Source organism: Equus caballus, chromosome 11 (assembly GCF_041296265.1).
Source record: "Equus caballus isolate H_3958 breed thoroughbred chromosome 11, TB-T2T, whole genome shotgun sequence".
In the NCBI taxonomy this organism is placed as follows: Eukaryota; Metazoa; Chordata; class Mammalia; order Perissodactyla; family Equidae; genus Equus; species Equus caballus.
In genome coordinates, this window is record NC_091694.1 from 58,035,923 (window position 1) to 58,057,933 (window position 22,011).

The 22,011-nt window shown below is 54.2% G+C and overlaps 1 protein-coding gene, 1 long non-coding RNA gene and 3 other non-coding genes across 8 annotated transcripts; 1 reads left to right on the forward strand and 4 right to left on the reverse strand.

The window, feature by feature from the left end:
• Positions 1 to 232: 232 nt before the first annotated feature.
• LOC111775792 (small nucleolar RNA SNORD65) lies at positions 233 to 305 on the reverse strand. Its single transcript, XR_002811771.1, has one exon. It is a non-coding gene; the product is annotated as a small nucleolar RNA SNORD65 (small nucleolar RNA).
• An 866-nt stretch (positions 306 to 1,171) lies between these two features.
• LOC111775841 (small nucleolar RNA SNORD49) lies at positions 1,172 to 1,241 on the reverse strand. The gene has a single exon (XR_002811820.2). It is a non-coding gene; the product is annotated as a small nucleolar RNA SNORD49 (small nucleolar RNA).
• Positions 1,242 to 1,697: 456 nt separating this feature from the next.
• Positions 1,698 to 1,768, reverse strand: LOC111775843 (small nucleolar RNA SNORD49). The gene has a single exon (XR_002811822.1). It is a non-coding gene; the product is annotated as a small nucleolar RNA SNORD49 (small nucleolar RNA).
• Positions 1,769 to 2,370: 602 nt separating this feature from the next.
• Positions 2,371 to 8,933, forward strand: LOC138916331 (uncharacterized). Its single transcript, XR_011423516.1, has 2 exons — positions 2,371 to 2,497; positions 3,286 to 8,933. It is a non-coding gene; the product is annotated as an uncharacterized lncRNA (long non-coding RNA).
• On the reverse strand, positions 3,714 to 21,642 carry TRPV2 (transient receptor potential cation channel subfamily V member 2). 4 transcript variants are annotated; one of them, XM_001918388.5, is made up of 15 exons: positions 20,925 to 21,642; positions 19,170 to 19,479; positions 16,856 to 16,989; positions 15,393 to 15,686; positions 14,470 to 14,768; positions 12,642 to 12,815; positions 12,088 to 12,243; positions 11,400 to 11,498; positions 10,501 to 10,571; positions 9,810 to 9,975; positions 8,054 to 8,120; positions 7,610 to 7,947; positions 6,521 to 6,648; positions 5,590 to 5,669; positions 3,714 to 3,923 (listed from the first exon to the last, which is right to left on the reverse strand). In XM_001918388.5, exons 2-15 carry the CDS (start codon positions 19,367 to 19,369, stop codon positions 3,829 to 3,831), a joined length of 2,301 nt encoding a protein of 766 aa, XP_001918423.2. In that variant the 5' UTR covers positions 19,370 to 19,479; positions 20,925 to 21,642; the 3' UTR covers positions 3,714 to 3,828. The 4 variants fall into 4 exon arrangements, with proteins under 4 accessions (XP_001918423.2, XP_023509326.2, XP_070084361.1 ...); XM_023653558.2 differs by having other exon boundaries at positions 11,400 to 11,495; positions 20,925 to 21,621; XM_070228260.1 differs by lacking the exon at positions 20,925 to 21,642 and adding an exon at positions 20,005 to 20,294 and having other exon boundaries at positions 11,400 to 11,495.
• Positions 21,643 to 22,011: the final 369 nt, after the last annotated feature.

Below are 22,011 nucleotides of genomic sequence, written 5' to 3' on the forward strand. Positions count from 1 at the left end.
ATTTCTTGGCTCTCCTGTTGATAAGAATGGCCTGATACTCAACACAAGGTGAGCATGTTTCTACAACAAATGCTTTTAGCGTCCAAATGCACGGTGGCCACTGGTCCTTGGGACTTTCAATTCTGCCCCTGCCGCATCATGGCTGACCATCATCAGGGAAAACAGCCTGCAAAGAAACTGAATGTCAATCTCAGTTTCTATTCCCAACAGTCATTCACAGCATAAAAGATATCTTCAGAAAACCGTAGGTTCACCACCACACAATCTGCCGGTAATTCCAGCTATTTTGGGTGATTTCATCATTTGATATCCTTTTCTGTGAATCTATTTTTAACAAAACTAGCTGCTTATTCATGGGGTGGGGGGGATAGGGTCATTGTCCAGATCAAAGCTTACCTTTTTCTGGGGCTGAGCTGCTGCTGCCACTGGCTTTAAAACTCTGCACTGCTAATCACCACTCTTCAGCACTCAAAACCTGGGGGAATGAATTAAGGCACCCCAGACAGACAACAGATGCCAAAGGCGTAAGAGTCAGTTCTGATAACAGCCTCAACCACAAATTTACAAACTTAAGTCCATCCTAACAAGAGTCCTTAAAAACTTTTTGGAGGTGCTTTTTGGTAAACTAAGCCATAAGCGTTCAAGTCCTAACTGGCTTCTTTGGGTATTGTAACCTCCATTCAATCACATTATTTTAAGTATCACAAACCTACAGCTACAATTTTCAAGGACGAGGAAAACTCCCAGCTCAGCAGATAGGCAATTTGCTCACGATTATACAGTCATGAGGTAAAAAGCAACTCCTGCATTCGCCTTGCACTCTGTTCCACTGCCACCATGAACCAAAAGCAGTGTCTCTGGGATATTGTCAATAAAGGTCAAGGACTACACTGATACAAGGTATTCGGTTAACCAGACCAAACTGCCAATGTCTAACCTAACAGTGGTTTCACATGATTCAACTCAACAGGTAGGCGTACTCCATCACTAACTTCTGCACAGACCAAAGCTTACCTCATAGCAGGCCATCGCGCCTCACTCCAATACACAGCTGTTGGTGATCAGTGTCAACCCTTCACTAATTTGCAACCTGGGTGAATACAAAAATTAAGGGTCAGTTCAGACCAACTTATTTTTGCGCACCAGCAACTGGTGAGGATTTGTTGACTGCAGTCAGCCAGAATTGTTATCGTCAGTTATCGCTTCTGACGGCACTTCCTATTAGTGATTTCATCAGAGCAGTCAAGCACCTCACCACTCCCCAGCAGTACCGCTCCAGAGGCCTGGACATTTCTCGGAATTAAACTAAAATCGCCTTAAAAGCAGCCAGGAGACATTTTAACGAAGTTTGTTTCTGAATATAGCTGCGGCTTAAGTACAGTTCTAGGTTTGCAGCAGCCATCCCCAATCTCTATTTGAGATTCCACCCTGTGCAATGAGGTGGTGTATAATGATGTTAAATGCATAAAAACTGCAAGTTTAAATTAGGCAATTTCAGCGCACTTACGGCAACAAAATCGATACAATTAAATTACGTATTAAACCCTACCTAGACTAAGAACTTACCCCAGGGTGCAATGCTGCTCCCATTCATAGTCAGCAGTGGGTCTGCCATCTGAAACACGAAGGAATGATGCGTTTTAGGGCAGATTCTGGCAGTCACGTTCAAGTGAACAGTCGAGATCTCAACAGACTGCGGTCAGACAGGCATGAAAGTCGTCAGCTATCGCATCTGACGGCACTTCCTAATAGCAGTATCATCAGGACAGTCAAGCAAGTCTTCCTCGTGGGCCCAGTACAACCGCCCCCTCGCGCAGCGTCCTGGGTGCGTGCAGGCAGACCCCCACTCACCCAGTTCTCTCGGGGTTGCCCACTCCCCGCGGAAGGCCTGGGGAACAGAGGCCCGGCCTTTCCAGACCTCGGCTCCCGAGAGGGCAGCAGCCCCTCCGAAAACACACGTGGTCCATGAGGCCCGGCGCAGCGCGGCCCTGCGAGACGCTCGACCCCGGCCACGGCGCCGCGAGACGCGCCGTTACAGAGTCGCCCTCGCTCTCCAAGCGAGCTTCCCGAAAACATCTTTCTAGAAACTAGAAAGACTAACTCATTGGCCTCGCCACCAGCCACTAGCGCCCGACACAGACACGCTACCTCTAACACAACCGTAACAGAAAGGTCGCCTCAGCTGCGTCCCAGGCCCTTAAGGGCCTGGAACATTCCATTCCTCATAGAAGGGGGGTGGTTCTGGCAAAGACTCACGGGAACCTCCAGCACATTTAACGGACAGACTCCGCCTCACCACCCAAGGACACCCCCTCCTTTAGAGCCCATGGTCTCTTCCACAGCCCCGGGAATTCTGGGTCACGAGGCGCCTGGCGAGGTCCAGGGCGCCTGCGCGGGCCTTCGGCGTGGCTGCCGGGATGTTGTCCCGCCCCCGCTGCTCAGTCCTGTGGTCTTGAGCAAATTGGTTGGCGTTTGTGAGCTTCCGATTGCTCATCTGGTACGTGGGGATATCGGCACCACGGGAGGTTGTTGTGAGGATCCCATGATATAACACTTGAAACCGTGCAGAGCTTGCCGCGCAGTAAGCATTCATAAATAGCAGCTAGCCCTAATTCTAAGAAGCGTTGCCAGTCTATTCTCTCCCCACCACTATTTCAAGATATCCACGGAGCCTCTCACACCTCTGCCGCGCTTACAGCTCTCCTTCACTCCTCTAGAATGGCCGCTAAGGAGGGAGCAGACGTCTTATCTGGATCCACTTCCGTCCTCCCCTCCCCTTCTCTCCTGATTCCTCAGGACTCCTCCCTCCGTGCCCCTATCTCACCAGGCACGGAAACGTCTCCTCTGCGAATGTTTTCCTTTCAGCATATGAACATGCTCAGATCTTTCCCACTGAAAAAACATTCAATCCATGAGTACACATTTTATAAACGCACATTACACCCAGGGAGACCAATTCATTTTGGCTGGAGAAAACTGGAAAAGGTCTAGTGAGACAACTTTTGAGCTGGTCTTAGAATTTGAAGGATTTTAACGGGGGCGGGGATCTAGTAAGAGGCAAATCAAGGGGTCAGATACATATGAGGTCCATAAGTCTCCGTGAAGAATTTAATGAAAGTGAGAAGGAGAGCATGGAAGGCAGCAGGGGTGTTGGGGAAGAAGTGTCTGGAACGCTTGGGTAAAACCGTGGAGGGCTGGAGATGCCAGCTAGGGCATCCTGGAGGCACTAGGGGAACGTCTTAAGCCTTCAGTGCACAGGGGTAACATATTTCCTGTCTGTCTTAGGAAGGACCCTCTGGCTGCCCTGCAGAGAACAGCTTGGAGCGGTGGGACTGAGCGGGCAGCCCGGAAGGGAGAGAAAGCAACAATGCAGAGCCTGAACTAAGCCGAGGAGCTTTGAGAGACATCTTGGAGGTGGCTTTAAAGGGTGTCTGGAAGCTGTGGAAGAGGGAGGAGAGATGGCTGTGCTTGCTGGTGTCCACCACCATACTTCTGCCATGACAGCGAGCACAGCAACTCGGCCAGCTGCCTGTACCCAGGAAGAGGACAGCCTGAGGCTAGGGGCGGCAGATGAGGGTCTTCTTTGCCCAGATGAGGGCAGTAGGGGCCCAGCCCCAGACTCCAACCTGTGTTCACAGGGACATGCAGCCGGCCCAAGATGTCAACCGGCCCAAGGGCCCAGTATCTTTGCTCAACTATTGTTTCCAGGAGAATTAGTCATGAGAAAATATTTATTTATAGTTGCCACCGAAATTCCCCAGATTCAGCAGGTAGGGCTGGAAAAATTCCCTGGCTCTGTCCTGCCGGCCTGCTGGTGTGTTTGGGCCATCAGTGGGACTCCAGGAGCTGGAGGGGCAGCTGATCTCCCTCCGAGGCACTCTCCTCCCCTGGTTGGGAGGTCAGGGCTGGATTCTTCATGGTACCTGTAAACGGGATGAAGAGCACTGTGGCTTGGCCCTTGGGGTGTGTCTCCAGGAGGCAGGCGCCAGGGAAGCAGGAGGAGGCCACAGCCATGAAAGCACATCACACCTTGTGGACAGCAGGTGAACCTGGAGTCCCCCGCAGTCCCTCTCCCTGCCTCCCTCCCTCCACAGGCGTTTCCTGAACAGTTGCCATGTGCCAGTCAGGGGCCTCCTTCCAGGAGCTTAAAGTCACTGGAGGTGACAGGCTTTTGTGTTAGAAACCAGAACATCTGAGACTTGCTGAAGAGCCAGAGGGAAGTGAGAGTTAGGTGCTCAGGGAGCTCAGAGGAGAGAGGGACCCAGCCTCTAGAGGAGGTGGCGGATTTGGAGCAGGAAGGGCACTTCCAACAGAGACGAGCCAAGGAAAGCAAAGAACAGGAGCACTGTAGAGGGACCGGCTGTCACGTGGAGGGAGGTGTGGGAATGGGGTGGACAAGAGCTTTGGGCCTTGACCTCATGCTGAGGAGTGTGGCCTTCCAGGCATTGGGAGGCGTTGTATAGTGTGGGCCGTGTGTGATTTTTGTCTACCTTAGAGGGACTGGAGTGATAAGCGTGGAGCAGAAAGACTTGTCTGAAGGTCTGGGTACAGGCTGAGCCGCCATGCAGTGGTGCAGAAGTGGGAGAAACGAGGGGCAGGGCAGAGGGGTGAGTGGCTGCCTGGGAGGTCCCGAGGATACTCAGCACCAAGTTGGGGGTGTGGGCAGAGACCCTCAAGGCCTCCTGCCTGGGTGAGAAGGGCATGGGATTACACACATGTTATCTGGTAGGGCAGCCCCATGGCTGTTCCCATTGGGGATGTCCAGTTAGAGGCCCCAGCAGGCAGTGGGGTATGGGGTTGGGGTGTGGAATGCTTGGGGCAAGGTGACTTTCAGAGTCTTGGCATTGAAGTGATGGAGTGGAAGGACTCTGTTGAAGGGAGACACAAAGAGAGGGTAGGCAGGAAACCTATCGGTTTGTGAGGGCCAAGGTCAGAGCCCCGGCAGCATGGGAAACCAGCAGGCTTCAGAGCAGGCCAGAGGAGCCTCCCTACACAGGGGGTCCTAGGTGGTTGTTGTGGGGAGACGTCAGGGCCACAAGCAGAAGCAAGTGGAGTCTGTCGGAAGAGAATGAGAAAGGAGAGGAAGAGAGCGCCAGAGACTTGAGGTGAGACTCCTGAAGGTTCCAGAAAGGGCATGCTGTGGAGAGGGCTAATCCTTGGCACATGCTTCTGGGTGGGACAAGGGAGTCAGTCTTGGTGGGAGGCAGCAGGGTGGAGAGAGGAGGGGCTGTGGCCACACTAGAATGGAGACGATGCAGGCCGTGAGGTGCAGAAAGGCGTAGGAAGTGGCTTCTCCTCCGAGGTGTGGGGGCTGGGGGCTCATGTAGTACAGGGCAAAGGCTGGGCTGGAGGAGGCACTGACAGCCTGGGAAATTTTCTGGGTGACTGACTGCCCGAAAGCAGACCAGGGAAGAGGCAAGGGTGGAAGTAAAAGGAGAGGAGCACCATCTTAAAGGGGGGTGGTCCCTTTAAATGAGTGGAACTGAGGTGTGGCCATGGAGGAGATCCTGCCTGACTCCCCGCAGCTGTGTGGCCAAGCAGACGCACACGCATGTGCACACGCACACTCTCCAGGGCAGGGCTACTCACCAGCACCGCTTGACCCTGATGGCTCTTCACACACTGTAGGCAGCGTCTGCTCCCATGCAGCCCAGTTCACTTCCTCCACCCTGAGGGCAACAGAGCAGCTCTGAGGCTCCAGGAAGCCAACGGTACAGCCTGCTGTGCCCCAGAAGAGGGGCCCAGCCCCCTAGGGGGGTGGACACAGGGACAGCAAGGAGGATGGGGCTTCTCTGCCCTTCTCCACAGGACGCTAGGCCAGCCACCATCCCACCTGAGCCCTGTTCTTGCAGCTACCAGACTGTTGCCCCCTGGGCCAGGCGAATGCTGAGTTGCCCTGGACATCTAGAGAAGAGTTTAGATCAAGTGTGTCTTTGAGTTCCTGGGTTCTGGGGCCCTTTGGTGGCTGCCCCACATGCCTGAGTCTCTCCTCTCCTTGCTCAACTGCCATCTCAGGAAAGTGTGTTTCTGGCTGTGCTTTAGTCACCAGGTTCTCCTCCCATGGAAGAGTTTGTTCTCCGGGGAAGGGCTCTAGCCTCCATGGTCAGCTTGGGGGAGTTGGGAGGGCAGAGCAGACCAGCAAGGGCAAGGCTAGTTTGCTGTAACCTGAGGGTCTCTCGAGCTTCTTGGCCTCCTAACTGTACCCTATTTCAGACCAGACCTGGTAGTAGGGACCACCAGGCAGGGACCTTCACTTTAAGCCAGTGGGACAGGCAGATGGCCAGACAGCCAGAGTGACAGGCAGTGGTAGCCCCAGACCTATGAAGTCCAGCATCCCTGACCTCACCTGCCCAGGGCGGAGTCCCCGGGTGCTCCTAGGCCCTGCCTTTCCCACCAGACCTTGCTCCTGGTAGCCACCCCTGGCTTTCAGGAGAGGAAGGCTGGCCTGTACCAGGCAGACTCTAGGGATCCCTGGGTCAGCAAGGCCCCTAGGCTGCCCTCCCCTGCCTCCGTCACTCACCTGAAGCACCAGCGCTCGTCAGGGCTACCGTCCGGCCTGGTGCCAACGGTCAGCAACACACCTGCTCGCTGCTTCTTCCTCCTGCACCACCAGTAGCCTTTCTCCATCTCCAGGACAGAGATGGCTTTCTGGGGACAAAGGACACATCAGACAGAACAGCCAGGAAGATGCACCACAGCACCTTACAGTATAACCCAAAGTCTGCTAAGCACATAGACTTGAATCTGGCTCCAACATTTGATTAGTGGTACAATGCCTTCAACCCCTCTGACCTCAGTTTCCCGCTTATAGATGGATGGTTGCTGAGAAGTCAGCACGTCACGAGTGCTCAACAGTTACTTGCTATTGCATGGGTATGGGTTCCAGAGTTCCACACCCCGAGGTACAGAACTTCATTTGCTCTACCCCACACACATATGTGCCTGCCCACTGGCACACGAGCAAGTTAGGTGGGGCACAGAAATTTCCAGGGGAGGACATGGAGGCTCAGAGAAAGTAAGGGCCTTGCCCAAGGTCAGCAGTGACTTGGTGACACAGTCCAGCCTCCTGGGCAAGACTCTCCTTGCACCAACTGCCCAGACTCACACCCAGCCCTCCTCCAGTTGAGAAGCAGCTACTGCTTCTACCATAGGCACGTGTCACATCAGCCCCTCTGCTCTCCCAGCTCTCAGACTGGGCCAGCCCCAGGATCGCACATCCTGCCTGCCTCGCCACCAAACTGACCCCATTTAACATACACTCAACACAGAATGGGAGCTGCGTGAGGGCAAGGACTTTGTCTTGCTCTCTGTTATGTATTTAGCACCTACAGCTGAGCCTAGCCCCATAGTAGACACTCAGGAAATACTTACTGATAATGACAATGATGGTTACTAACACACTGAGCCCACTATGGGCTAGGCACTGTCCTAAGAGCTTTAGATCTATGAGCTCATTCGATCCTCACATCAACCCTATGGAGGAAGGAATGGCTGAGGGAGACCTCAGTAAGGGCTGGGACCTGCTTGGGAGGCCCAGCTCAGCCGGGACCTGCACGCTCCTCACTGGGCCCAGAACTTGGGGAAGGAGAGGGGAGCCTCCCTGTGACACCTGCAGCTTCCAGATGCTCCAGCTGTCGGTGGCCACGCTGTTGACGGTCTCGCTCATGAGGGCGATGAGCATGTTGAGCAGCAGGATGTAGGTGAGCAGCACGTAGGCCAGCAGGAGCAGCAGCACCACCCCACGGAAGCGCAGCTGGTCCTGGAAGGCCAGCTCGCCCATGCCAATGGTGAATTTGAAGAGCTCCAAGGAGGCGTCCAGGATGCCCCTGTATGGGGCCGTGCTGCCCTCCTCATCATGCTGTCCCGCCCCGGACTGCACTGCCTCTGTGACATTGGGGCCTGTGGGGACCTGGGGAACCCAGGCCTCCCGGCTGAGGCTCACCAGGGCTGTGGGAGGGAGGAAGGGGAGTCCTCAGCCTGAGGAGGCCTGCAGGTAGCTTTGAGGGTGTACAGGGTGGGCAAGGGGTGGGTGGGGCCAAAGGGGAGCCTTTACCTACAGCGAAGCCGAAAAGGAAGACTAAGTAGACCAGAAGGAAGCGGAGCAGGTCCCGCAGGATGACCTAGAACACACGTGACCAGGAGCCAGGTGGGTGGCTGGGCCACTGGGCATGATGCCAGACCCCTGCCTCGCCCTGAGCATGGTTCCCATGTACACACCCCCCCACACACAAACATGTGCAGACACAGCCCCTGTGGAGCCACACTGAGCAGACGAGTCTTTAAAAAATCTACGTCAGATCACCTTATTTTCCTGCTTAAAACCCTCCAAGGTCAGAAATTAAACACAGAATTGCCATATGATCCAGCAACTCCATGTCTGGGTATATACCCAAAAGATTGAAAGCAGGGACTCAAAGGGATATTTGTACACCCATGTTCATAGCAGCATTATTCACAGTAGCCAGAAGGTGGAAAAAACCCAAGTGTCCATCAATGGATGAATGGATAAACAAAATGTGGTATATACATACAATGGAATATTATTCAGCCTTGAAAAGGAAGGGAATGCTGAGACATGCTACAACATGGATGAACCTTGAGGACATTATGCTGAGTGAAATGAGCTAGACATAAAGGGACAAACACTGTATGATTCACTTATGTGAGGTATCTAGAGGTGTCAGATTCACAGAGACAGAAAGTAGAACGGTGGGTGCCAGGGGCTAGGGGGAGGAGGATGGGGAGTTAGTGTTGAGTGGGGACAGAATTTCAGTTTGGGAAGATGAAAAAGCTCTGCAGATGGATGGTGGTGATGGTTGCACAACAATGTGAATACACGTGATGTCACTGAACTGTGCACTTAAAAATGGTTAAAATGGTAAATTTTGTTACATATATTTTACCACAAGTTAAAACAAAAAAGAAAGGAAAAATCCTTCAGGGGCCTCAGGACCCCTCCCCATTGCCAACAAAGCCCCCGGCCCCTCCCTTCCCCCCAGCTTCCCCTCCCTCACCCTCGCCGGCCTTCTCACTCTGGCCCAAGCACTCCCGGCTTTTTCTGGCTCCTGGCCTTTGCTGTTCCCTTTCCCTCAAATGTTCCCTTTGCCTTCTTCCTTGAGTCTAGGTGGCTGAATCATTCTTTCAGGTGTCAAACGCCACCTCTCCAGAGAGGCCTCCCACACCATCCTATCTAAAGCACCCTCTACCCCAGTCATTCTCCATCACACTCTCGTATGGATTTCCTCCATAGAATTTAGCAGTCTGTAAGGTTCTCATTTGTTAGTATTTTCATTTCATCCACTAGAATGTCAGCTTCAGGAGAACGAAGACTTGTCTATTTTGTTAGTGAACAAATAGTGTATTCCCAACACTTAGAACAGGGCCTGGCCCATACATAGTGCATACTTCCTAAACATTTGTTGAATAAATAAATGAATGCAGACACATACATATGCCCAGATGTCCCAGGGCATAGGCATACGGATGAGCTTATGTGCATAGTCTCTGCTCCTCTGGTGTGCAAGGATGCACATGCTCCCATGGGGACACTTGCAAACATACATATGTGCATGTGTTTGCTTGCCTGTGCAGAGCACAGATCCCTGAGAGCAGGTGTCTACACACCCATACTCCTGCTTACATTCAGCAGCTGTGGGTGCATGGTGCACAGGCAGATGTGCTCATGTTCTCCTCTACCCAGATTAGCTGTGGAGGAAGGCACTTGCCTGCTGAGGCCAAAAGGAGTCCCACTGGAGTGTGGTGTCCAGCCCTGCCCAGTCTGACTGCACGAGGGCCACCCTGTCTCTCACCTTCTGGATCATGACACTGTAGATGCCTGTGTGCTGCAAGCCGCGTGTATAGTAAAGCAGGTTCAGCCAGCCCAGCACCAGCGAGGACACAAGCAGGGGCAGGTACCACTCGACGGCCAGGAAACACAGCACCTGGGACAGCACTGTGAGCAGGGCCTGGACCAGGCTGTGGGGGGCAGGCCAGGGTCAGCTTATAGGCCACTTGGCAAGGCCCCCTAGCCTCCACTGGCCAGTGCTGACCACCACCACCTCTCCCACACAGTCTGATGGATGAGAAGTTCTCTGTTTATGTGGGGCTGGACCCAGTCAGGTCCTGACCTCCATCTTGGGCAGGGTATTTAACTCCTGTGGGCCTCAGTTCCCTTGCCTATAAAATGGGGTGACGGTAGTAACGCCTGACTCATAGAGCGATAATGAGGATTCACTGACACATGACATATAGAGTTCATGCTCCATTGGTGCATAGCAAGGGCTCAGTAAATGTCACTCTCACCACCATGATCTACAAGGATAGGAGCATGGACAGCCAAGTCTGGACAGCCCCAGACTCCTGAGTCTGGCCTGCACTCTGGCCCTAGGCACCAGGAACTCCCTGGTCCCAGGCCCTCGCCTGCAAAGGCAGCCTGGTGCCCTCTGCCACACCTGCCTCTCCCAGGCTTGAGACGGAGAGGAAGAGAAAGGTCTCACGTACAAGAGAATTTCAAAGTAGCTGTCCATGAATGAGATCCAGATGAACAGACGGCGCCTCCAGAAGTACCACAGCTGCAGGGGAAGGAGGGGGACAGGGGTGGAAAACTTGCTCTCCAGGCAAAACTCGGCCCTGCTGCCTTCAAGAACTAGGCCCCGGCCCCCTGTCACGCTCCCTGCCTGCTGGCCTGGCCATGTGGAAGCCTGGCCAGGACCACCTGGGGGACTCAGGCAGCAGCTCTGACTTTTGAGGGGAGCTCATGAATCCTGCTGATAGCTGAGAAAGCTTTGGACCTTGCTTGCAAAAAGTGCAGCCCCCTAGAGACACCCAGACAATGCCAGAGGCCTCCTGTGGATCCAAATGAAGAACTCATGCACTACATGTGGTGACCGGAGAGCTTTTTTCCCTCCCAGGGACCACCCTGTACTCCAGTCAACCTGGATTTGGTGCCCGAGTTCTGCCCACTCTGAGAGTCTCAATGTCACAGTCCGCAGCCTAACACATTTTCAACTCAAGAGGCCCTGCTGCAGGGGTGGGACTGAGACCTACCTGCCCCCACCCGTCTGTGCTCCCCAAGTGAGGAATGCCCCAGCCAAGGGACCTGGGGCCGGGGCTTCCAGCTTGATTCCCAGGGAGCGGAGCTGGCACTGGCAAGGAGTCAAAGGAGCCATGTGCTACTCCATGGGTACCCCAGAAAGCACAGCAGGGAGGGTATCCAGCCCCAGAAGGCAAGGCCAGAGCCCACGGCCCTCAACTGCCCTGAGGCTGGAGGGGGTGGGACTGGGTATGGGATTCAGTTTCCCCATAAATGAAGAGATGATGGTTAACTCACTCTAAGGCTCCTTGTAGCAGAATTCTAGGTTTGCTTCTGGGTGGGGTGGGGGAATGAGAGGAGCCCTCACCTGGCCCACGAGGAGGTAGACCCCCCCAAGCAGGATCAGGATGTGGCCCAGGAGCAGCATGGAGTTTCCGGCTGTCACTTTCATGGGGGAGAAGGCCTGCTGAAGAGACACTCGGGTAGGACCTGGGTCGCCTCCCAACAGTTCCCCCTTAGAGAGAGAGAGCCGAGGGCCCATTCTAAGCCTGAGCTGTGGAAAGGCCACTCCGAGCAGCAGAGGGAACACGAGCTCCAGGGCAGGATTCCAGTCTATTGAGAGGCATGCTGTGTAGTGGTTGTGAGCGTGGGGTCTGGTGCCTGGCTGCCTGGGTTCAGATCTCATCTCCACCACTTACAGCCTGTGCGACCCTGGATAAGATACTTAACGTCTGTGTGCCTCTCTTCCCTCAACTGTAAACTGGGGATCATAACAGTTCATCACCTCAGAGGGTTTTTGTGAGCATTAATTAAATAAATTAACACATCAATCACTTAGAATACTTTCTCACATATGGTGTGTTCTCAGTAAGTATTAACTATTATTGTTGTTATTACAGTGCAGGCTTCCACACTACCACCAGCTGTGTAAGAGTTGGGCATGTCCCTCAGGCAGTCAAAGTCTCCTGTTACCATTTGCAAGGGGGAGGTGGTAATCCCTGCCCCATCTTCCTCCAGGACGCCTCCCCCAGGATGCGCCCTCTCCCCGGGCTTACCTTCTCCAGGGCAGGCTGGTGGTAGGCAACAGCAGTGAAGATGAACATGTAGATCAAGTAACACACGAAGTTGAAGAAGAACCTGGGGATAAGCAGGTCCCATTTCGCCTGCAGCAGTTTGTTCAGCGGCTCCAAAACCACCATTCGGTGTCGGTGCTGGGGTAGGATGTGAGAGCCAGGGGGACATTCAACAAGTAGTTATGGGGGTCCTTTCATGCCAGGCTCAATGCAAGTGCTGAAGGGAAAGGACGGGGAGCCCCCAACGGCCCCTCCCCACCCGCCTCCACCCCATGGCTATGGAGTGACCAGGGCCTCTCCCTCCAGTCCAGAGCGGGTGCTGGTCGACAGGCTCTCAGTGGTTGCCACCAGGACCCTGGCATTATCCTCTTGTCGGGTGGGACTGGTGTGTAGAATGAGTGTGGGCCCAGCGGCTGGGGCCACACACCCCCGGCACAGGAACAGGGCAGGTGTTGGCCAGCAGACAACCCAGAACTATGGGTCTTGCAGGGAGTTCTGCCAGGCCCCTATGCATATCCCCACCCTGGCAGGCTCACCGGGCTTCTGCAATGAAAGGCGATGATCTCCAGCACTGAGTTCTCCTCCCAGCTGTCCACAGAGGCCAGGTCATACAGAGACACCCGGACAGGCCCGTAGCACCACTCAGTGAACTTGCGGGAAAGGGGCTGGCATGGCCCCGAGAACTCCCGCTGCAGGATGTGTCTGAAAATCTGCAGGGCGGGCTACATGAGCTTGCTCTGCTTGGCCACCTCCCAGCACTGACTGGAAGGCTGGGACACACTCAGTACCCTGCAGAGCTGCCCAGTGTCTGCAGAGCTGTGGCAGACACGTGCACACGCCCCGTACATGTTGGCCCCTGCATGTATAAACTCTTACATACATCCACACACACTCAGGCACAGTGTAGACATTCCCTCTCATATATGCCCAGACCTGCCGGCCAGCTTGGCTCTCCCTTCCCCACTCATGCTCCGAGGCCTCTTGCCTGGATTCCTCACGTGGCAGAGAGACCCCCAGCCCAGGGGTCCTTAAGGCCCCTTGAGATCAGAGGTTACTAGCTACACATGCATGTGTACTTCAGTGGTCAGAGTCCAGAGCTTTCAAGAGACTAGAAAGGGTCCCTAACTTGAACAGATTAAGAAGCAATTTGGTTCCACAAATGAGGAATTGGGGGACGGCAGGGCCAGATTGGGGACTGGCTTGCATAGGCCACACAGCCATGCCTCTAGACAACAAAGGAGGTTCCCACAGCCCAGGAAACTTGGAGGGCAGGAATAAAATAGTAAGACTTCTATTTATGTTTATTTTTATCTTAACATTTTTAAATCCCTGTGTTCTAAGCATGGGAGCCTGTGTAAACTGCACAGGTTGCACACCCATGAGGCCCCTCTGATAATAAGGATCAAACCAAGTGGGAAGCCATTTGGAAAAAAGTAGAGCCGGATCATGCTTACTCTTTGTACCAAAATAACTTCCAGATAAACCAAACTTTTAGGCATTAAAAATGAAACTGCAGGGGCTGGCCCCGTGGCCGAGTGGTTAAGTTCGCCCACTGTGCTGCAGGCAGCCCAGTGTTTCATTGGTTTGAATCCTGGGCGCAGACATGGCACTGCTCATCAAACCACGCTGAGGCAGCGTCCCACATGCCACAACTAGAAGGACCTACAACGAAGAATATACAACTATGTACTGGGGGGCTTTGGGGAGAAAAAGGAAAAAAATAAAATCTTTAAAAAAAAATGAAACTGCAAAGGTCTGGAAGAAAATATAGATATGGAATATATGTGTGTGTGTGTATACATACATACAAATATATAGTTATATATGTATATATATAAGTTTGTAGAAGAAATTATGCAATAGCAAAACCAAGGAACCCTAAAGGAAAAGATAAGTACACTTGTATACATAAAAATGTAAAAATTCTATATGGCAAAAAATACCAAAAAAAATGTCTTTTAATGTTGAACTGGGAGAAAATTTTGCAACTGTTCTAGTACACAAAATGCTAATATGTTCATTATAAAGAGCACTTACCAATCAATATGAAGAAAATGTAAGAGCAAATCTAATAGCAAAATAGGCAAAGGATAGGAAAAGACTATCTCCTAATAAAGAAACCCCGTGACTTAAAAGAAACCCCTGTATTTTATAATGTAACATATTAGTTCAGCAGTTCATATATAATTTATCAATAAACACACATATATTAGAGGTGCATGCTGAAAATGTTCTTACCAATTGGAATGTTCAATTGAAAAGTGGGGAGACCACTAATGTAGACCACCACCCCAGGCTCTTTCTGCAGAAATCTCAGGGTGAGTCCTGCTGGTTCCTGGAAGGGGGGGGGGGGCACCTGCTCACCTCGATTTTGCCCTCCTTTGCGGCCAGCTTCAGGGGCGTGAGGCCCTGCAGGTTGGGGATGTCCTCGAGCTGCACAGCAGGGCAGAGGCGGGCCCCAGCGCGGAGGAGCCCGTCGTACATCCGGATCACCAGGGCGCTGTTCTCCTCCGAGTTGTCTGCGATCATCACCAAGGCATGCAGGGCCGTGTTGCCCAGCGAGTCGGCGGCCTGCAGGTTGGCGGGCTGGTGCGGGTTCTCCAGGAGGTAGGTCACGACATCCCACTGCTTGGTGCACGCGGCCAGAGACAGGGGCAGCTCACCTGGGGGCCGAGGGGGCAGCTTGGGCCTCAAGCCTCCCAGCTTCCATGGGCCTACTCCTCGTGCCCCTTGGACAGAAGGCCAGGCCTCCTCGAAGCAGGTCAGGCACCCACAGGCGAGAGTGGAACACTTGCTCGGGGTCCCAGGCCCCACCTAGGGCAGCTATGCCTTCGCCTGTGAGCTCTGGTAAAGGCAGCCGTCTCTGGCTCTGACCCAAAGGAGAGGGGACCAAAGCTCCTTACTGTCTAAGGGAGCAGACAGGGGCCAGCTACCAGGGTCCATGTCTCCCCTGCCTCTTTCTCTTTTCTTCAACAGAACCCAGGCCCACTGCCACCTGACATAAACACCCCTTTTTCAGGCCTTGTCTGGTCTAGTCTTGTCACATGCCAGTGCTAGCAGCCATTCCCCAGCCCTGGTCTGGGCTTGGGTGGGTGGTGACCCTCCTTGGCTAGACCAAGGATAAAACACCTCTTAAGACAAACTGCTTTTGCAGGCAGCCTAGTGGTTAGAAGCACAGGCATCAGAGTCAGACAGACCTGGATTTAAGAGCCAGCTCTGCTGTCCCTTAACCATGTGACCTTGGTCAAGGTCTTACCCCCTCAATTCATCCAAGAGAGGCTCCTCACCGAAATAGAAGCAAGTCCCTTGGCTCTTTTTCTGGAAGAAGTGGCCACAGGCCCGGGCATGCACATCTGCCCCATTTTCCACCAGGAGCTTCACACACTGCAGGCTCCTCTTCTCGATGGCAATGTGCAGGGCACTGTGGCCTCGGTAGTACTCATCTGAGCACTGGGCGTTGACCAGGGGCCGGGGATTTCCAGAGTCCTTGTCAATCTGCAGCAGTGGCAGGATGCAGGCGTTGGCCCCGTCTCGAAGGTTCAGCACGGCCTTCATCAGGCACGTCTTCCCCGTAGAGCCCTCTGTGGGAGAAGGGGAGGGGAAAGGGTACTGGGGTGCTCAGGCCTGGAGTGGCTAGGCTGCCCGCCGGGCTATACAGTGAGCCCAGGCTCCAAAGTACCCCTTGGGAGGATAAAGAAAGATTGCCAAACACGACTGGTGGGAGCACAGCTATGCTGCAGGGTAGTAAGGCTCCAGCCAACCAGCATTGAAATACCAACAGGTATGACTACAATTTCTGCCCTAGACATTAAGTTTCCAAGACATAATTCATCATATGTGCAACACTGTCTATATGAGAGCATTTGGAGCAGTATTTGTTAATTCGCTCCATCATTTAATGGCTCTGTGTCCTCAGGCAAGTCACTCGGCCTCTCTTAACCTCAGTTTTCCTCACTGTAAAATGGGACTATTCCAGGGTTATTGTAGGGATCAAATGCTTGGTACAAAGAGGGCCTGGCACACTGTATGTTGAGGCCAAAAACTACAAACAATGTAAATGGCCAAAAGGAATGAGTTAACTAAATTTTGGTAAGTCCACACAATGGAAAACTCTGCAGTGGGTGAAGTGACTGAATTAGAGGTCTAATAGTGAAATGGAAAGTGTCACAAGATGTAGTAAGTGGGGAAAAAAAGCACATTACAAATTAGTACAAATGACATGACCTCATTTACATAAATATATACCTAATGTAAACAGTTTGAAAAGATGTATCCCAAATTATTAACAAGGGTCCAGGATAACAGACTGTTTTTACTGCCAGCTTTATATATTTCATTACTATTCGAATCTTCTAGAATGTACAAATGTTATTTTTCTAACTGGCCCAAACAATTAAGATCTAAATTTAGATTTTGGGCAAAGAGTGCTCTGAGATGAGTAAAGTATATGGTATGTGTATTACATCTCAACAATGCTGTTATTTTAAAAAAAAGAAAAAGAAGAAGAAGAATGCATTGAGGATGCACACAAGCATCCATCTGGCCGCTGCACTGGGCTGGGGGTGGCAGAGGTGGGCCGGGATCTTGTGGGGTGGCTGGAAGCGGGAGGCATAGGCACTACCGAAAGGGGGCAGAAGGTCTGCTAAGAACACTCCACCCCTTGGCTCTTGGCCACAGTCAAGGCTGCTCAGTGGCCCAGTCTGAGCACAGGCAGCAGGATGCCGCGGCTCTGGCCCACAGGGCCGCCTACCTGTGTACTCTGAGTCCGTGAGGTACTTGCTGGTCCGGCGCAGATATTCTGGTAGCCCAGCCAGGTCCTCGGGGACACCCCGGGAGACCACGCTGAAGAGCCGGTCACGGTCAAAGCGGTTTGGGTCTGGCTGGCTGTAGGGGATGTGGTTAGTAACTGATGGCTGTAGAAGAGCCACAGGCCCCCTGGAAGCCCCCATCCCAGGAAGCCCTTTCAGGGAGTCGTGTGAGCGCCGTGCACCCCCAGGCTCAGGAGCCCTGTGAGAAACTTTCTGAGGGACTCTGCCTTCCCAGAACTGACTGAGGAGACTCCAAGTGCTCAGAGCCCCAGGAGGAGGAGGAGGAGCCTGTCCAGGGTACTAGTCCACAGCATCCCCACAACTCCCGGCATCGAAGATGTGTCTCAGCATCAGGTACTGATCATTTGTTAAGTGCCTTGATGATCTCGCAACAGGCTCATGATCTCACAAGGTCTATTTCAGCGCAGGAACTAGCAATGGCTCTTGAGCTGGGGTCCAGGTCAGGATGGGGCTACAGGAGGTGCCCACAGACTGTTAGGGGCGGTATGCAACGCTGGCTTTGATGAAGGAATCAAGAAAAGCCCCTCATTCTCTCAGAAGCCATCTAATAATGGAATATCTGCACCTTCGACCCTCACTTCAGCCCTGGGGTCAAGAGTTACTATTTTCTCCATTAGACAAACAAGGAGATAAAGTAACTTGCTGAAAGTCACACACTGCAGAACTGGGGATCTCATGGGGGCTAACTCCAGACCCTGGCTCCTAACCCTCAAAGAGATTCTAGGCTGGGTAATCAGAGGTTTCTCAGAAACACACGGACCCAGCGCTGAAAGCTATCAGCTGCCGCCGCTCACCAGTTTTACTGAGAAGTCACACTTCCGGGAAAGGCACCAGAAGGGGTCTTGTAGCTCTTCAGAATCTAGCAGGGTGTGGTGATCGGGAAGAGGGGGGGTACGGGATAGCCGCTCCTGGGCATGTCGTTATTCACAAAGGCCAGCTCACCCCTGGGGCAGGGTCCTGGCACCATGACCAGCAGATATGAAGGGACAGACAAATGGGGTGCTATTTGACTCTGAGTACCCTCAGTTCCCAGCTTCACATCTGCCGTGAAACAGGCCAACCAAGTAAGGGTTGGTGACACTCTGATGAGAGGGGAGATTGTAGGGATCAGTCATGTTTGAAGTCGTATCCTCATGACTGCTGGGGCCAGGCACTACTTCCTCAATACCAGGAAGCTGCGTGTCTGCCTGGCCTGGCCAGAAGCACCATCATCCGCCCAGCAGACCACGTGGCCACAACCCAACCGAGAGCTCTGCGGCTGACTAGGGAGCCCTGTGGGCAGTCCAGCCAGGAGAAGTGGTCATTTGGACAAAGCACTTCCTGTTGCAGGGTGGCATCATGCTTCTGGCGTAGGAAAGCCCAACAGAGGCACAGATTGAAGCACTGAAGGGCATTGAGGGGCCCATTCTGCCAGTCAGGCAGGCTACCCAGCTCCCAGAAGCTTCACACACATCCTCTCCTGCCCTGGTCTGAATCTGCCAGCAGTCCTCCAGCACAAACAGTACAGGGGGCTCTGGGCTAGGAGGCCAAGGCTGGCAGCCGTCTCTCAGGTGTGAGGAGGGAGGAAGGGGCTTCCCTGGCAGAGTCCCGCCTGGCTCACAGAGATTCTTCAGCCTCATATGTCAGACCTCACGCTCGGGGATGCCAGGTGCACCCCTACACACACCTGCAGGACCGGATGTCAGACTCACGGTGACAGTGGGATCACAGAGACTGAACTGGTAGAGATCACAGGAAAATTAAAGAGAAGATGACTCCCAGCAGAAGTGCCCCATCCTCAGTCCCCTGAGTCCACATCCCTCGGGAAACAAATTCAGCCCTGGAACAGAAGCCAGGAGCACCCGGGACATTTCCAGATGTCCCTGACTCTCTCCTTGGACTAGATGTGGATCCTGCTACTATCTGCCGCAGAGACCTGTGACAGGGGTGTGGGCTGGGGCACAAACAAGGGGGTTGCAAGGGTCAGTTGAGTACTTGGAGCTGGACCATGTCCCTGTGAAGAAGAACATGAGCTCAGAAAGCAGAAGGCCAAGAATGGGAAGGTTCCAGAAGGAGCAACCCCAGAGAGCAGAGCAGAGTTCAGCCTATCGGGCCCAGGAGCCATCAGAGCCAGACTGAGGACCCCGTAGGCTATGGGGAAGGGGCACTAAGGCTGGGCTGGGCCACTGAGTCTGACCAGGAATGCTCCACTGGAGGCAAGAGGTCCCAGGGCACCACCACCATTTGCTGCCTCACCTGGCACCTGCTCCCTTTCGGTACTTGAGGTTCACTTTGATCTGAGGGGAGAAGTTCCGGTCCTCGCCCTGGAATGGTGACTCCATGGGGGGTGGCCCATCCCCATGGCCCAATTTTCCTTTGTCCACCTTAGCATCCTCTTCTTGGACTTCATCCGATGTCTCAAGCCTGAAATCCAGAGGGCTGGGGGGCGAGGTCATCCTAACGGGTGGAGGCTGCTCTGTTCAGCTCCAAACTCTGTGGAAGCAGAGGTGTCAGAGGCTCCTCCTTCCTTCCAGACTCAGGCTGGGATGGGAGGTCTGACTGGGGCCTGCAAAAAGAGAGGTTTAGAAGCTGAGAAGAAGTAGACCCACCCACCTTGCAGAGCTCAGCCCAGCAGGAGGGGGAGCAAGAGAAGGGAGCAAGGCAGTGGGTGAGGAGAGGGCAGAAGGCTCCTGGCATGAGGATGACGGCATGCCCTGGAACAGGGAGGAACAGGGATCCAACGAGTCTGCTCTCTGACATTATCCCACAGGAAGGGCCATGATAGTCCCTGACTTTCCTTTTGGGACTTCCTGATATCTGAGAGGCCACAGCCCCTAGTCCAGGGTAACAAACATTTGTGTTAACAGCACAACCCTTTCTCTACACAGCATCTCGCCCAGCGGCCAATATTCACAACAGATAAAAGTGCAGTTGGGGGCGGGGCTCTCAATCTCTGACCACAGAGGAGTGCACTCTAGGGGAAACTGTTGGAAAACCCCTGGTCTATCAAACTCCTCATTAGAAAGGGGAAGCGACTTTCCCAAGGTCACAAGCTACTGGAAGAGCCTGGTCTAAAACCACCACACCTTACCATGATGTTCCTCTTCAGTTCTCAAAATCTTTTGGGGTCCAGCTATATTTTCAGTCTGGCTCATCTCTCAAGGCATCAAATGCCACCTCTCTGTGCCTTAGGGTCTCTAGAGGCTTCAGAATGGGGAGGAAGACCCCTCACTGGCTGCCCAAGGTCCCTCTGACAGGCAGCCCCACCTCAGGCCCTAGGCTGGGCTCTGGGAGCTCAGCTGACAGCACCATCTCACCCTCACGGGAGAACTGAAACCACAGCCCCTGTCACAAGGCAAGGGGTGAGCCCCTGGTGTGTGTGTGTGGGGAAGCCCCTGTGTGCCCCAGTGGGTAGGAGCAGAAAGAAGGAAAAAGAGTCAGAGATGGGTGGGGAGACAGCAGAGTGAGAGAGGAGGGCAGAGAGCAGAGAGGAGCAAGCCAAGGATGGGCAGTGGAAAGGGTGGGATGGGGGAAGGGCCTGGGCCCATCCTGTCCCTTCAGGCTCCCATAGCCCTGGGGACCTGGGTGTGGCATTTTCACAAGAAGCAGGGAAGGCCAGGACCCGCCTCACTGCCTCAGCTTGCAGTTTTGACCCATCTTTCTGCCCACAATGGGGCGTCCTTCCAGGGCCACACACCATTTAGCCCAGCTTATGTCTCCAACCCCCTCCCCACTCATTCTGCCTCCCTAGCTTCCCCGCCAGCCCACCACCCCCAAACCTCAGCAGCAACAGCTGTCTGTCCAGCCCCTAGCCCCCTCCTGGAGCCCCCACCCCCCCTGGCGGGGGAGGAAGAGGTCTGGCAGCCCAGGTAGAGGGAGCCGGAGCCCCACGCAGAGCCGGTCTCAGGGCTGGAGACGCAAGGAGCCCACTCAGGCTTCCCCGCCCCAAGCATGCACTGTCAGGTTCAGGGCCCGGACCCTCAGACGTCCCCGAATTGCCCACCTCCTTACCCGCACAGCTGGAGCAAGGGCGTGACGGGCGCAGCTGCGGGCCGCTGGGTCCCCGGCCTCGGCGGGGCGGCGGGCCCTGCGGGAGGAAGTGAAGCCGGGAGGGCGGCGGACGCTGACAGCACGAGCCCGAGCCGCGGAACCTCCCAGGCTGCTCGGAGCCGCGGCCAGCAGGTCGCGCGCTCTCGGTGTTCCGCACCCTCAGCCCACCCGGCCAGCCGACATGGTGGGGAGCGAGGCTTGGCTCTCCCCTGTCAGGACAGGCTGGCCATCAGGGACTGACTGACCATCTGGACCACTGGCCACACCCTGCTCTCGGGGAGACACGCCCCGCCTCCCCACCCCCACTGTCTAGCCAGGGAGGCCCCAGATGGGAGTGGGGGCAACTCTTGGGTGCTGGGGCCTTGCCTCAAGTGAGAGCTGACGCGGGGTGGGGGATTCTTATCCCAATACACTGACTTCTATCCCACCCCCCAACCTTCCCCACCACAGCCTCCCAGCAGCCATGTGGCTCAGACTGGGAACTGACTGACCCATCACAGGGCAGAGAGCGCTGATATGGACGGCCCCCAGGGAGAGGAGAGGCTCAGTGCAGCACATGCCCCTGGGGATACACCTCGCCCACCCAACCAACAGTTTGAGGGGATTCCCCATCTCCTGGCGACTCCCCCTCACCCCCTATTCCCCTAGCTAGGGGCCCTGGCCCTACCAGACTCCCTCTAGTTAAAGACGCTTCCAGCACCAGCCGGTAGGGGGGGACATGGAGGCAGGCATGTACTGCGGATATCAGACGTCCCCGCTCTGCCCTGGTCAGGACTCAACCTGGGGCTGGGGGACACAGTCAGCATCCAAATAGCCCTAGGACTCCTCCCTCTGCCCCACTCCCTCAAATCCAATTCATTAGCAAACCCTGCCCACTCCCCCTTTAACTTCCCAAACTTGTCTTTATCTCTGCCTGGTCCAAGCTGTTATCATCTCTCCCCTGGGAGATTGCAGCCACCTCCAGACTAGTCTCTCTCCTTCACTCTTGCCCCACCATCACCCTCATAATCTATTCTCCTTATAGCAACTAGAGTGATCTTTCAAAAAT

Excerpts from the sequence above, each read along its gene's own strand:
- TRPV2 (XM_001918388.5), bottom strand. The coding sequence starts at position 19,369 with ATGACCTCGCCCCCCAGCCCTCTGGATTTCAGGCTTGAGACATCGGAT. Across the intron at positions 15,687-16,855 it reads CACGGACTCAGAGTACACAG|AGGGCTCTACGGGGAAGACG; the intron begins GTAGGCGGCCCT and ends CTTCTCCCACAG. Across the intron at positions 12,816-14,469 it reads CAAAGGAGGGCAAAATCGAG|ATTTTCAGACACATCCTGCA; the intron begins GTGAGCAGGTGC and ends CCCGCCCTGCAG.